Source organism: Lissotriton vulgaris, chromosome 6 (genome assembly GCF_964263255.1).
Source record: "Lissotriton vulgaris chromosome 6, aLisVul1.2, whole genome shotgun sequence".
Taxonomy (NCBI): domain Eukaryota; kingdom Metazoa; phylum Chordata; class Amphibia; order Caudata; family Salamandridae; genus Lissotriton; species Lissotriton vulgaris.
In genome coordinates, this window is record NC_141694.1 from 1,235,919,459 (window position 1) to 1,235,934,598 (window position 15,140).

A 15,140-nucleotide genomic window follows, 5' to 3' on the forward strand; every position below is an offset into this window, starting at 1 on the left:
CAACCTTAGCATCGTAGGCATCCCTTAGGTTTCACCTTTATCCAATCCCTACTTTTTTGGGGACAAATCTGTGTGGGTCAATATGACATACAATCTTTGTGTTTCAGCCTTTCTAAAGAAGATCCTGGTCTGTCTTTAGTACATCCCATTGTTTATTGAGTATGTTGTAAATCTTCTCATTTTCTGCACAGCAATGTGTCACTAACCTAATAGACTGTTGCTGTTTTTCTGATTTTTTTGAGAATCACCTTCCGTGAGGTACCTCAAACTCTCCTAACAGATTCTGTCAACATTTTAGGGGGTTATCCTCTTGCTCTCAACCTCTCCACAGCCTTCTGTTCTTCCAACACATAGCCATCCATGCTAGAGCAATTTCTCCTATGTCTAACTAGTTCACCAAACTGAATATTCAGTTTCTGATTCTTGGGATGCTCTGCCCTATAATGCAAAATGCTGTTGCTAGCCAAACTTTTACGATATGAATGTAAAGTATTACTCTTAACATATAGTTCCAAGTCTTAGAATGTTATATTTGATTGACTATATTCTGGGGTTAGCTCTACATTCACTTAATTCGTATTCAGAAATCAGTGATTGGCTACTAATTGTTCTTCAGAGCCTTCCCATACAATCAATCTGTGTATCAGACCAATAGAACCACGTGTTGATTCCCCTCATGGGCTCACTCATTTCATGCATGTTCCCCTCATACCAACCCATAAATAGGTTGGCATTAGAGGGAGCAAACCTAGCACCAATTGCGGTCCCGCAAATTTGATGGTGATTGAGTGCAAACTCTGGGTATGGCTCTAAAAACTTGAATATTTCATACCAATGAAATATTTTAGAGCATGTAGGCCATCTTTATGTCTGATGCCTGTATCAAGGCTCTTTACGTCCATAGTAACCAATCAAAGGGTTTCACTCCAAGGAATATTCTGTAGATTCTACAATATATCTTTTGAATCTTTAATATAAGATGCTAAGTTCAACACTAAAGGCGCCAAGAAAATATCAATACATTCCGACATTCTAGTCTTGTTTTTTATGAATTATAGGCAAGAAGTAGATCATCGGTGTGATTGTATTTTTCACATCCAAATATCTGAATTCTTCTTGGTCAAGTATACCTTTGTCTAAGTATTTTTTCAAAAGCTTCAAGGCTACCATTTGAATCACATTATATGTTTGTACTTTACTGATTCCATAATCGTTTTTCCATGATAGTTCTCTTAAGGCTTCCAGGTTCTAATTATCAAAATCACAATGTTACCCCCTTTAGCTGCTTGTCTAATATACTTAAGCCATTTGTCAAAGAATACACTGTCTCTCTTTTATTGTCAAATTGTTGTAAGGTACTTATTGTATGCTTGGCAAGATAACATTTTTAAGAATGGTAATGCCTAAAAAAAAGGGTTTTAGCTGTTTGGCCCAGTTTAGATTCTGAAAATGTGCCATCATTGTAGAGTTGCAACAGTTGTGTTTTAAAGCTTCTGCTGGGCTCGGCTGGGCTGTGCCAACTTGTTGCTGTGATTGTACCAGTGAGTGTTGTCTGCTTTCCAGTATGCTTCGGACTTCAACTTGATATTAATACATGATTATCAAGCCACAGAGTCTTCCACTTGTGCAAATTTTATTTTTATTTCTCTTCTGTGCGACATACCCAAGTTCATTTGTGTCTTCACTTTTGATTTTTGAAGATCATTATTGCCCATGCCTGTTGCTTTTTTTAATGATTATTTGCTTTCTAATGATTTTTCCCATAACATAGTTTCTGCAGGAACCATTGTGTGCTCTGTATATGTTCATGTAGACTTCACATATCTCATCAGCTAAAATGATTGTGTTGTACCTGCTAACAATAGTACTTGACATGTCCTGTCTTTTAAAATGTTTTTAAACTTTGTTCTTAAATTTCCTTAGGTTGCTCTGACCAACTATACTTTTGAAAATGTGGCCTTTCATGTTCTACATCAGAGGTTTCCCCTCTTTACACTTCGGGTGTTGTCTGATTGGTTTGATAACCAGACCGACCTCCACAGGTACTTTTCACAATGGGGAAATGTCTTCATTTTTTACAGGACAGTTAACAAATGCATGTTTTGTTTATTAAATGTAATGGCAGGATTGTGAAGTCATCTACACATTTTTGATTTGTTGTTTGGTCAGTCTGAGCTTTACGTATTAATTAACGCAGTCTGGAAACCTTTATATATTAGAAATTGGTTTAAATGCATGCTGCAAACTGTGGTGATCATGGTAGATTGGCTTGTAGGAGGTGCGGGATGGGTGGTTTCTGTCATACATTGATTCTTTTTCATCCCCTTAACTTGGACACAAAAGGCAGATAAAAGAGTTTTCGGTTCCCACTTTATTCAAAATGCATAACTAGTGCGATATTGTGTACCCCCATATCTCGAGAATATTATGATCTCCTGCTTCCTTGCGCACAATTGCCTATTCATGAACTTTGTACAAACTTGATTCCGTTTTTTGCACTGTTCTCTTCTAATGAGCATCCAAGTGTAAACAGCCTGTTCTTCTATGAGAAGAAATAAAGATTATGTTCTCTATTGATTTTGCTTCCTATGTATTTTATAATAGTGACTATATTGTTCCTTTTGCATTGCATCTCGTTATATAGCAAGTCAGTATAAGTTTCTTTGACTAGTATTTTAACATTTACTTGAGCCCTAGTCCTGAGTGCCTAAATATGATCACTGTTCCTAAAGAATTGCCTTTGACAATTTTTTGTCTCTGATTGATTTAACCTCTGAATGAACTGACTCACATAGGAGATAGCTGCATAAAGCTTAACCATTTAGGTTATACTCATAACCACGGATTTCCTGATATAGTAATGGCAAAAGCATCAAAGATGGAACAGGTTCTCCTAACGCTGTCTATGCTCTGTTCAGTTTGTAAAGGATACTCATTCCCACAGATTCCTCACCATGAATCCTTGTCCAGACTTCATCCTGGATATAGATTATTTGTCATTCTGATTTACCAGTACTGATGGTACTGCCAGAAGTGACAAAATAGGCCCTCAAAGGCACCACCAGGTCCAGGTATGGTGACATGTTTCTTTTTTATCAGTGCATTGTGGATGCTGGGATCTGGAGCTCCCTTGATTTCAGTTTTTTCTTGATTTCTGGTGTATTTATTCATTTTTGCACTGTGTACCCTTAGAAGCCCTTTGGGATCCGAATCCTCTTCCCACTGTGGCAGTCCCACATTCTTGCTTGTCCATGTGCACAGGCATTCTCACAATAGATGTGGTTGTGCAATTCATTGGATTTAGTGTAGCATTATGGCAACATGTCTGGATGCACTTCACTGACTTTTCCATAGATGTCCCGGCTAGTCTTTGGTACATGCCTTTTGATAGACCCCTCTACTTTGGTGAGAAGGCGGAAATGTGTTACATAGTCTCAAGCAGACTAGAGTTGTGGTGCATGCTTACAGTCTGACCTCTGGTGAGGCCCATATACATTCTGTGGAAACAGCCGACCATTTGTTTGACATATGCCAACAACCCACTCTGCAGCAATTTAACACCAACAACTGGTATTATTATCCTCCACTTCAACCATCCTAAAACTGCTTTTAGAATTTTTTTCAAAAAGTTCAATGAGTTGGTGGGAGATAATGCCGAACCATTCAATGCTGCTCATGACTTGATTGGAGCCTACTCCATCTGTAGGAATATCTTGGTGAAAACAAATTTCGTTTTGTACACATAAGAGAAATGGTGTGAATTCCCTTCTGGAGTGAATGAAGGTTGCCTTCTGATCTGAGATTTGTTATCTAGGTGTGAGGCTGTATGGTGGCCTACCTCCACTGATAGGAATAAAAATATAGCCCTATCAGGAGACTGATTGGCCAAGATCTCTATAGGTAGTACTGATGCACCCACAGACTCTACAGTCACATGTAATAAGGGTTCCGATTCCCCTTCAGCAATGAGCAGACATCACTGTTACTGATGTATCAGTTGCAGTTTATTTGTAGCAATGTTGTGCACGATGTAGGAAGTATCCTTTCCTAATTTGAAAACGAGACCAAATGTCCAGCAGAAGGTTGCACAGATTGCTCCAAATTTCTTTGACATCCTGCTGGGTGACAAGGTTGCTGGACCTGATGTTGTTTCCTATTCCTGGTACGCTGAGCACATGTCCATGTGAGACTCTTTAGTGGTATGTGCTGGAGACCTGGAACCAAAGTTTATAATCTTAGCTCTGAGGGTTTTCCCTTTTTGTGGTGGCAGGAGCCCAAGTTCAGATACTGAGTGACAGTACTGTTGCCCTGTTACATATGAACAAAAAGAGTCTACAAGAGTATTGATAAACCACAAGTGGGCATTCCACCTGCGTGTTTTCCAACAAATCTTCAAAATGTGAAGGATGTGAAGTTCCAGATGTTGGTCAGTTTACTACATCTTCTTGACCATCTTCCCATGTATTGGACGTTTGAGCTCCATTGAGCAGTCACTCTGATTACTTTAATCATGAAAAGATCAGACAGGATGATACTTAAGGTTTCATCTTAGTTTCTAACAGGTCTGTGGTTTCCAAGCTTTCTCAAGTTCTGCATGGAACCTCTGTCTTCTTTGCATGGTGGAAGACATGCTTCCAGCAGATAGTGTCGGTCTCTTACCCAAACCTGTGAGTTTTACTTGTGTTGAGATTAAAATAAAGACTCTAGTCTTTTATTCTTTAGCATCCGATAACTTGCAGAACGTTCTTGTAGCATTAAGGTCCTCCAAGGTTGGTAGTGGGAGCTATGGGTGCCTTTACCAAATGGTGTGCAGATAACACCACACACCAGTTGGTGGCTGCTCTCACTTCTCTAATACAATTTGTCATTTCTCTCGACTCAGCACTTCCTTAATTAAGCTTGGACCATATAAGAGTTATGTTAATTTACATCTATTTGCAAGAGCAAGGTTCCTTGCTTTGCTTCTCCAGTCAATGTACATTTTTGAAAGGTCTGCAGAACTTTATTTTCAATTCCTTTGATGGTCCCTTGTTGAAATCTAGATCTAGTTTTGACATTTTTGATTACCCTGCCGTCTGAATCATGATTCCTTGCTCAGTGTGACACTTAACCTGATCTATCACGTCTACCATAAACATAACGACGCTACAGATATCATTTTCCTTTCCATTTACAGTAGTCATGAGCATGAAACCATCTTTTGCCAATGGCATATTCAGTTTCATCTTAAACATCTCTTTTTCATCCCTTTCTAAGCTACCTCATCCATTATAAAAAGATGAGTGACGCCACTGACTAAATGGTAGGAGAACTTTGTTTCCACCTTGAGACAGCTCGAGACGTTTGGTTTGACCACCAGTTGTTCTTCAGTCTTGCTGGCCCGAATATTGTAAGGCCATTTATAAGCAGTTAATTTAAACGTGAGTACTGCTATGCTTCACCAAAAATTAAATTCTTAAGGGCATCAACCCACTCTACCAGTGAAGGGCTACTACATCAGCGAATCTCAGAGAAATGCCAATCTGAAAGAAACAGGTTAGTATTAGATTCCTTACCTTAGAATATCCCCAGGCGTCAGACTGGATCCGGGAACTTTTGCGTAGCAGTACCCTTAGGCGTTGGTAGGCATTGTCTGCGGCTCTGCGTCAGTCGTCGGCGTCGTTGGCGCCAGGATGACATCGCCGGAGTACTTAGACGCCGCCCTCGCGCGCTGACGTCAGTTCTTCTTTTTTCCGCACCAGCAAGCGCCGATCCGGAAAAAGTTGTACCCTTAGTCAATTTTTGACTAACTTTTTCGATCCTTTTTGATCATCTTTCGAAGTCTCTCAACTCAGACGGTGCCGGTAGGGATGCCCGGGTTCAAACCCAGCGTCGATTGTAGCCGACTGAAGTCAGTTACCGACCCCCATCGCCAGTGCCTTCACTGTCTGGGCCCCGACCACGACGACAAGTCGTGCTCCGACTACCGGTCCCTGACTCGCAAAGCTAGACGGGAGCGGTCCCGCAAGCGACTCGAGCTCCGGCAGTCAGCCCCATGCCGCTTGAGGTCCCGGCCCGGAAGGAGGTCAAGGGACCGGTCGCGGGGCCGGAGTCACCACTATCGTTCCGGGAGTCGTCATCAGTCTTCGGGCTCGAAGTCCTCAGGTAAGAGGCACAAGAAGTCGAAGAGGCGACATCGCTCTTCTGCTCCCCCCGACGCTCGCGTGACGCGGTCGAAGGTTCGGTCGACAGCGCCCCCGCGGCTCCGCCGGAGACGCAGGCGTCGCGGCCTGCTCCATACCCGCCGGGCAGAACGTGACGCCAGAGAAGATCAAGGCCTTCCTCATGGCCATGGGGTCACTCACTCCTCCGTCGGGTTCTGCGGCGCCTTCGGGCTAAGCGGCCCCGACTGGGTCCCCAAGCGGGCCGGATGCTTCGGCCCCGGCGCCGTTGGCGACTTCGGTCCCGATGCGTAGGGCCCCGTCGAATCCGGGTCGTCGCTGGTCGACCTCACGACCACGCCGGCGCCGGCCCCCAGGGTGTCGTCCCCGGCGCCGTCCCAGGACAAAGCCGTCCCCGGTCCTACCCTCGATTCGGGTCCGGCGTCGGAGCGGCGCAGCTCGGCACCATATTTGACGCCACTTGGAGATTTCTACTTCTACGACCCAGCCCCATCCTTTGAAACTGAGTACTCAGGAGATGGGTGGCGAGGAGGATTGGGAGGGGTCCGAGGACCCTCTGGCACGTGAGTGCCAGTCTTCTCAGGACTGGGCAGGTGAACTAGGAGAGGCCAGTGGTCTGGACACTTCGCCCAACACTGGTTTTGTCTCCCCTCCAACCGTGGCTATAGTGTGGTGCTGACGCAGGCTGCCAAGGCCTTGGGCCTTGAGCTCCCAGTCGGGGCCGTGTGGACTAACCTCCTCACTGAGGTCCTTAAACCGCAGGCAAGCTCGGCTGAGCCTCTGCTGCCATTTAATGATGCCTTGTCAGACGTTCTTCTGGGCACTTGGTCCAAGCTCGCTACACGTCCGCCTGTAGATAGGAACGTGGCCAGGCGCCACCGCCCGGCTCCGGGCGACCCTTGCTTCCTGTCCACCCACCCCACCGCCAAGAGCCTGGTCATCCAGGCCTCTAACTCCCAGACCGCATTCCCGACAGCTCCCCTGATCGGAAATCTAAGAGATACGAACAGTATGGTAAAAAGATGTTCTCCTCACTTAGTTTGGGGTTGTGGTCAGTCAACACCACGTGTCTCTTGGGCCGTTACACCCACTCTCTGTGGGACACGGTCGCGGACGTGCTGCTACAATGTCCGGAGGGAGTCCGGACTAAACTCACCCAAGCCCTTGTGGAGGGTGGAGATGCGGCACGGTATTCCATCCGGTGTGGGCTGGATACCACGGACTAGCTGGGCAGGGCGATGGCAACGACGGTGGCGATTAGTCTCCACGCCTGGCTGAGGTCCGCCAACTTTTCGTCTGATGTCCCAAACACCCTTATGGACATGCCATTTGATGGCCGTCGCCTCTTTGGCGACAAGGCAGACAGTGCGCTTGAACGCTTTAAGGACTCCAGGGCTACGGCCAAGTCCTTGGGCCTTTCGGCCCCGCGCCAGCAAACTGTTGCCTTTCGCTCCTTTCGTGGCCAAGGAAGGGGCGCCCCCACACGTCCTGCCAGCCACGGCCCGCAGACTAACATCCAGTGCGGTGACGGACGTGGTAACCGCCGTGGCGGCGGTCAGGGACAACGGCAAGGTCAGTCCACACCTACCCCTGCAGCATCCGCCTTGAAACCCTCCTAGTCCGATATTTCAAGCCCATGTGACGCCAGTGGGGGGCAGGGTTCGCCATCACCTCCTCCACTGACGCAGCCTCAAATCGGACAGGTAGGTGCTGCAAATCGTCCGAAGGGGCTACTCCCTCCCCTTCGAGGCGACCGCTCCAACCATGCCACCGCAGTACCACCGCGTGCCGGGGGATCACTTGAGTCTAATGCGAGAGGAAGTTACGGCCCTCTTGGCCAAGGGGGCCATCCAGCGCGTTCCTGGGCCAGAAGTATGGTGTGGTTGTTACTGCCACTACTTTCTGGTTCCCAAAAAGGGCAAAGGGGGCCTACGCCCTATCTTGGACCTGCGGAACATCAACGGCTTCCTCCGGAAGGAGAAGTTCAAGATGCTGACTTTGGCTCAGGTCTTAGCTGCCCTGGACCCGGGAGACTGGATGGTAGCGTTGGACTTGCAGGACGCTTATTTTCACAACCCCGTCCTGCCGGCGCACCGGCGTTACCTGCGGTTCACGGTAGGCCACAAGCACTTTCAGTTTACTGTGCTCCTCTTCGGCCTTACCAGCGCCCCACGGGTGTTCCCGAAAGTGATGGCGGTGGTCGCATCTCATCTGCGCAGGTTAGGGGTTTCAGTCTTCCCCTACCTCGACGACTGGTTGTTGAAAGCGGGCTCGCCCCAGACAGTCGTCAGCCACATCCAGACTACGGCCGACCTCCTGCACCTGCTGGGGTTCTTCATCGATGTGCCGAAGTCACACCTGTGTACCCCTCTCAGAAGCTTCTCTTCATCGGAGCGGTTCTAGACTCGGCGCAGTTTCGGGTTTATCCTCCCGAACAGCGGGTTCGGGATATTCAGGCTCTGATTCCGATCTTTCAGCCGTTATCCCGAGTCTAGGTCAGGTTGACGCTGCGGCTTCTGGGGCTGATGGCCTCCTGCATCCTTCTGGTGCATCACGCCCGGTGGCGGATGCGGGCTCTGCAGTGGGACCTGAAGTTTCAGTGGGCCCAGCATCAGGGCAACTTGTCCGACCATGTCTTGATCTCGGACAGCACTGCAAGACAGTTGCAGTGGTGGCTCACGGACCGCGATTGGGTCAGCGGCAGATCCCTCTCCCTACCCCAACCGGAGCACGTAGATGTGACGGGCGCGTCCCTCCAGGGCTGGGGGCGCCACATGGGAGAGGCAGAGATCAGAGGCCTCTGGTCTCCGGCGGAGTCCCGGCTCCACATCAACCTTCTGGAGCTGCGGGCGATCCGGCTTGCTCTGAAGGCATTCCTCCCCTCTGTCCGGGGGAGTGTAGTGCAGGTGTCCACGGACAACACCACCGCCATGTGGTACTGCAACAAACAGGGCGGGGTGGGGTGAAAGGACCCTATGCCAGGAGGCTCTCCCCCTCTGGCAATGGCTGGAACATCATGGCGTGACCCCGGTGGTGCAACACCTGGCAGGTTCCCTGAACGCCAGGGCGACAAACTCTGCCGTCGGTGCATGATGGATCACGAATGGCGTCTGAACTCGGACGTGGCGCAAGTCCTCTTTCAGCAGTGAGGAGAGCCTTGGTTAGATCTATTCGCCACAGAAGAGAACGCGCAATGTCATCAGTTCTGCGCGTTGGAATTTCCAAGGTGCCACTCGCTCAGAGAAGCTTTTCGTCGTGAGTGGAGCTGCGGTCTGTTGTACACCTTTCCGCCTATACCACTTCTGCCCAGAGTGCTGAAGAAGATAAGACGCGACCGGGCCCAAGTTATCCTTGTGGCTCCGGACTGGGCATGAAGATACTGGTATCTCGAGCTACTCAGCATGTCTGTTGGTCCCCCGATTCGTCTGCCTCTTCAGGAGGACCTACTGTCGCAGCAGCAGGGTACGGTCCTCCACCCGAACCTGTCCAGTGTCCACTTACATGCGTGGAGATTGAGCGACTGCAGTTGAGGCCATTTGACCTGCCTTCTGAAGTCTGTAATGTGATTCTGGCAGCCAGGCGTCCCTCCACAAAATCGGTATACGCTTGCAGGTGGAACAAATTTGTGGCATGGTGCACAGCAAAGGCTGTGGATCCCCTTTCTGCCTCTCTTTCAGAGGTTCTCCTCTTTCTTCTCTCTCTCTCTTGCCCAGCAGGGCTCTGCTCTGGGCACTATCAAGGGCTACCATTATGCTATTTCCGCCTTCTTACGGCTCCCTGATCAGCCCTCTTTGTTCAAGTCCCCAGTTGTAAATAGGTTTTTGAAGGGCATCACTCATATGTTTCCTCCTGTTCCTTTCGTGATGCCTCAGTGGGACTTGAACCTTGTTCTGACCTATCTGATGTGCGCTCCTTTCGAGCCACTTCATAACTGTCCTCTTCGTCTCCTTACTCTGAAGACTGCATTCCTAGTTGCCATCACCTCTTTCTTCTAAACCTCCCTTCCTTTCTGTCCATCCGGACAAAGTTCTGTTGTGGACGCGACCCTCTTTCCTGCCCAAGGTAGACACAGCCTCCCACATCGGGCAGTCCATCACCTTGCCCACCTTCTTTCCGCCTCCGCATCCAGCGAAAGAGGAAGAGAGGCTCCACCGTCTGGACCCAAAACGTGTGCTCTCATTCTATTTGGATCGCACACGCCAGTTCTGGGTGGATGACCAACTCTTTGTTGGTTACGTGGGCGCTAAGAAAGGTCGGGCGGTACACAAGCGGACCATCTCTTGGTGGGTCGTGTTGTGCATCAAGGTATGCTACCCCTTGGCTAAAAAGGAGCATCCTGTTGGGCTGAGGGCCCATTCCACTCGGGCCACGGCGGCTACTACTGCCCTGGGTCAGGGAGTCCCCTTGCAGGACCTCTGTCAGGCAGCTACGTGGGCCTCGCTGCACACGTTTGCAAGACACTACTGCCTGGACAGCCAAGTCCGGAGAGATGGCTTCTTTGGCCGTTCCGTTCTCCAGGACTTTCTGGTGTGAACATTGATTCGCAGACCAACCACCGGGGTTGGTATTGCTGGGGTATCTATTCTAAAGTAAGGAATCTAATACTAACCTGTTTCTTTCAGATGCACAAGTTACTTACCTTCGGTAACGATATATCTGTAAGAAACAGTAGTTAGTATTAGATTCCTTACTGCTCCACCCATCCTCCCCGTTCTGCGAACCAATATCTAGGGTTAAGGTCATCCCCTTTCAGGGCCCTAGGTTCATGGCACCAGTGTTGGTTTTTATCATGGCTCTGCGTTTCTGGCGAGGAAAAGATATGTATAAGAACTGGCGTCGGCGCGCGAGGGCGGTGTCTAAGTACTCCGGCGACGTCATCCCGGCGCCAACGACGCCGACGACGGACGCGGAGCCGCAGACGACGCCTACCGACGCGCAAGGGTAATGCTACGCAAAAGTTTCCGGATCCAGTCTGATGCCTGGGGATATTCTAAGGTAAGGAATCTAATACTAACTTCTGTTTCTAACATATATATTGTTACCGTAGGTAAGTAACTTGTGCGTCATTAATATTTGTAAAGCTGCTAATTGGTTCTTTCCAAACTTTTCACAGATTACTACTTGCAGGTTGCAAGGGATGAATTGTAATTTGACAAGGATAGTCTTTGAAAGTTCTGTGGTTAATATTTAACTCTATTGTTGTTAGTCCTGTCTCCTTCTGTGATGCTGCTTTGGGAGTGTCTTGCTATGGACATGCTGCAGGACAACATATCAATTAGGGGAACAAGTCAGTTACCTTCGGTAACCTTCTTACTAGTGGATATATAATCTTGCAGATTCCTCTTGGACATCCACATCACCCCTGCTCTGCTCCTATTAAGTATTTATTAACGTTCTTTCTGTTAATGTGATTGTCCTAGCTTTTTTTTAAGTCCTTGCCTCTTTTTGCTGAAATAAACCTCACACATCCCTTGTTGGCATCTGTAAAATCCGTATTTTCTCTTTTGAAATAGACTGCTTGCAGATCGTAGCTGGCTATAGTGATTTGTAATTATTGAATAATAATTTTGATCCAACCTAAAGCTTGGGAAAGGGTTCGTGATAAATTTGTTGTAAGATTATATGTCCATCACATTTCTTTGTCGAAGTTAAGTGACTTAATAATTAAGGTATGCAGTTATTTGGCACAGGAGATGAGGAATTCATGAGTAAGTGGAGGACTTTAGGATGGCAGTACAACCAGGTAGCCACAACACCATTGGAATGCAAGTGACAGTTGTATGGGATGAATTTTAGCTTATAGTAGCTTTACAAAACCAGCAGAGAAGAGGAAAGATCTTGTCAACGATGTGACATTAAAGGAGCATACAGTGGCCTTTTGCTATATCATGTCAGAGTCTTTGGTAGTTGTTGAGTTAGTTGACACTGTCAAACTCCTTCCCCGAAGCCTTGACCTCTGATGGATAGACCTGCTGTTGTATGGCAGTAGCTGGCGGAGCAACTGCAATTTGTCATCTTAATACTCCCCTGTATTATTCCAAGCAGTAATTAGGCAATCGTCAGTGACTCACTTATCATCTGCCCATTTCTTTGGCTTCCTCACTCTCCATCGAGCTCAGAAAGAGCAGAAGCACGCACAGCAGCAGTTCAGTGAAGGGGAGCTCTGCTCACTTTGTAAGCATCTAGAGTGCAGTCAGACTAATGCCCAATGGAATGTATTTGTTTTGTGTGATGAATTGAGCCCCATGCCTGGCGAGTTTGAAGTTCTTCAGATCCTTTAGCTTATTATTTTTTTAATTGTATTCTTTTTGTCTACAGATGGAAAATGGTGGATCATTATATCTCCCGTGTATGTGGCATTCTGCAAATGTTGGAACAGCTGGACCTGATTGGCAGAACCAGTGAACTGGCACGACTATTTGGAATTCAGTTTCTGCATGTACTCACACGAGGCTCACAGGTTAGCATAAATATATCCGAAAAATTTTAAGCACATCGAATGTGGCTGTCAATTATGAATCAAAGCAAGCAAACCTTTAAGTATTTCCCATTAAGACAGCCGGCCTGTTTTTGGGTGGAATTTTGTCAGGGCTGCTGTAACCTGTAGCGATTTAAGTCTTTGCTGAGGTGTACAAAGTCAATTTAATAAATATGGACAAGAAAGATTATCTTTGGGGTCTTGAATAATGAAAAGATGTTTCCAAACATAATAACCCACACAGCCCAGGTATAATGTAGACAACAGCAGTGCAGGCTTCCCTTGGGAATACACATGTAGGTGCAGCACAGAATGCAGTGCAAACTACCCTTTCTCTCTCTTATATACACACACAGTCTCTCTCTCTCTTTTTTATTCATTCTCTTTCTTAATGTGCCACACCACTGCAAATTTATTTTACACTCTCAAAACACTTGCAGCAGTAGGGAACACTTCCCCAGAGCATTATATGATTTCTCATATTAGTTTATCCCAAAAGTTCTACAGGGACTTGGTATTAAATGCTTACAGTACCATCTGCAGTATTGTCGATGCCTTAACAACTCACATGGATATATTGTTAGGAATTTTAGATGCCACCTTAATTAATCTGTCCCGGTCTGGAGTCCACTTCCGGCCTGTGGTGTTGTGTACTGGACTCCTAATCTGTAGTGTCATATGCGGTCTTTGAGACCACTTATGTGTTGAGGTGACCAGTTCTGCAGATCACATCTGAAGAATGCTGTTAGGTGTCTGCCATTGTGCTAGAGTGATGTTCATATCATATCAATGGCTGCCATTGTGCCAGAGGATGAAGCTGGTGTGACCACTTCACTCCAGGTCATTATGACAGTCTTCAGTCCTGAACTTCTGCTCCACAGATCATTGATTCCAGATGTGTTAGTCTAATTAGCTCAGCTAAAAACTCAGAATGCACCACGTTATAATAATTTGTCCATAATGACCTGGAGGGAGGTGGTCATGCTGGGTGCTGTTAGTATCATCAAGGTGTTTGCCACCATTCCCCTGTAGGGACTGGGGAAGAGAGAGAAGTGAGGAGTTATGCCCGCTTCCCAATGCTACAAATGCCCTTATTCTCAAACAATTCTTTGTGGCATCTGCTCACCGGCTAAGCTGTAGGCTGAAGTAGGGAGTAGTCTCATACCATCTCCTACCCAGAGATGTGGGAGGCTTTTTTAGAGTTTTATGTAGCGCAAACTAGACCTGAAGATATTGGGTATCAGAGCGCTTTACATAGCACCAGTTTCGTTACATGAGGACTATCACAAGAACTTGGATGAATAGGACAGTGTTGATGTCCATACTCCCTGATCTAGCCATCCATCTTTCATTGGTGATCTTGTAGAACTGAGCACCACTATCTCTGATGCTCTCTTCATGTCTGAGGTAACAGATCACGCTTCAGCACAGTGACAGCTACCTTAGAATTCATAGACTATGCCCTCCTGACCACAGAGCAAGATTGACCCCTGTCTGCTGGTACCACTGGACGTCATAGCTGCCTTTGACACAGTGAAACAACTCACCCTCCTGCACACCATCAAGTTTTTGATGGGATTCACTGGAAACCCTTTTCAGTGGTTATCCTTCCACCAATCTAACAGACACCTCCACATCCCAAAGGAATCCGATCACCTATGGAGTTCCCCAGGGTTCTGTCTTATCCTTTAGTACCTTCAACTTATACAGCGGAGCCCCTTGGGACTGTAACCACAGATAACATCAACATTCACCAATTCACAATTAACATACAACTGTATTTGAAAATCTACTCTTCTCCACACATCAGACGCCTCAAATACTCCTTACACTTCACCCAGACCTGCATCTACAGCAACTGTCTGAAGCATAACCATAGCAAAACAGAATTCCTGGTCCATGAATATGTAACAACTTGTCCACACCTGACTCAACAGGAACTTGAACGTTTTCCAAACACACATTTCAACCAATCCCAAGTGGCTCTGAGTCATCCAGGACACCGATCTCATAATCGGGGATCACATTGTCAAGAAAATTGTTATGCACCGCTATAAGCGTGCTGTATTAAAGAAGCTATTCCTCCTGTAAAGTGGCAACTGCCAGTTATTTTTGCATGCAGCTGGATGGTGGCCATGCATTTCTCAATGACCTTGCAGACTCCTGGCTGGACCATTTAAAGGCATTATATGTGCTGTAGCACGCCTCATCCAGGACCTGAAGAATTATGACCACATCAGCCCTGTGTTGATGGATCTGTGCTGTACCCCCTTGCCGGTCACACCAACTGCATCAATTTGCAAAACCATCACATGTGCCACCCTGGCTTGTCTGACTAACAAGCACAACACCTTAGGTGGCTCTCTGCACATCCGTAGCTAGACCCCATCGGACGGTAGATGAAAACGTGTGGGGGGGGAATCAAGACTACAGGATATGTTTGTTTATGTACCCAGGGTCTGGAAACACGTCCACATATCATTCAGGGCTGCACCCAACCC

At 47.1% G+C, this 15,140-nt stretch overlaps 1 protein-coding gene across 2 annotated transcripts in view; it reads left to right on the plus strand.

Annotated features, from left to right (window-relative positions):
• Positions 1-15,140, plus strand: part of REV3L (REV3 like, DNA directed polymerase zeta catalytic subunit) — a 1,049,196-nt gene that overhangs the window by 725,615 nt on the left and 308,441 nt on the right. For both annotated transcript variants that reach the window (XM_086927335.1, XM_086927334.1), the window contains exons 21-22: positions 1,924-2,042; positions 12,480-12,621. In XM_086927335.1, the coding sequence (XP_086783461.1) occupies positions 1,924-2,042; positions 12,480-12,621 (261 nt within the window). The remainder of the gene's footprint in view (positions 1-1,923; positions 2,043-12,479; positions 12,622-15,140) is intronic.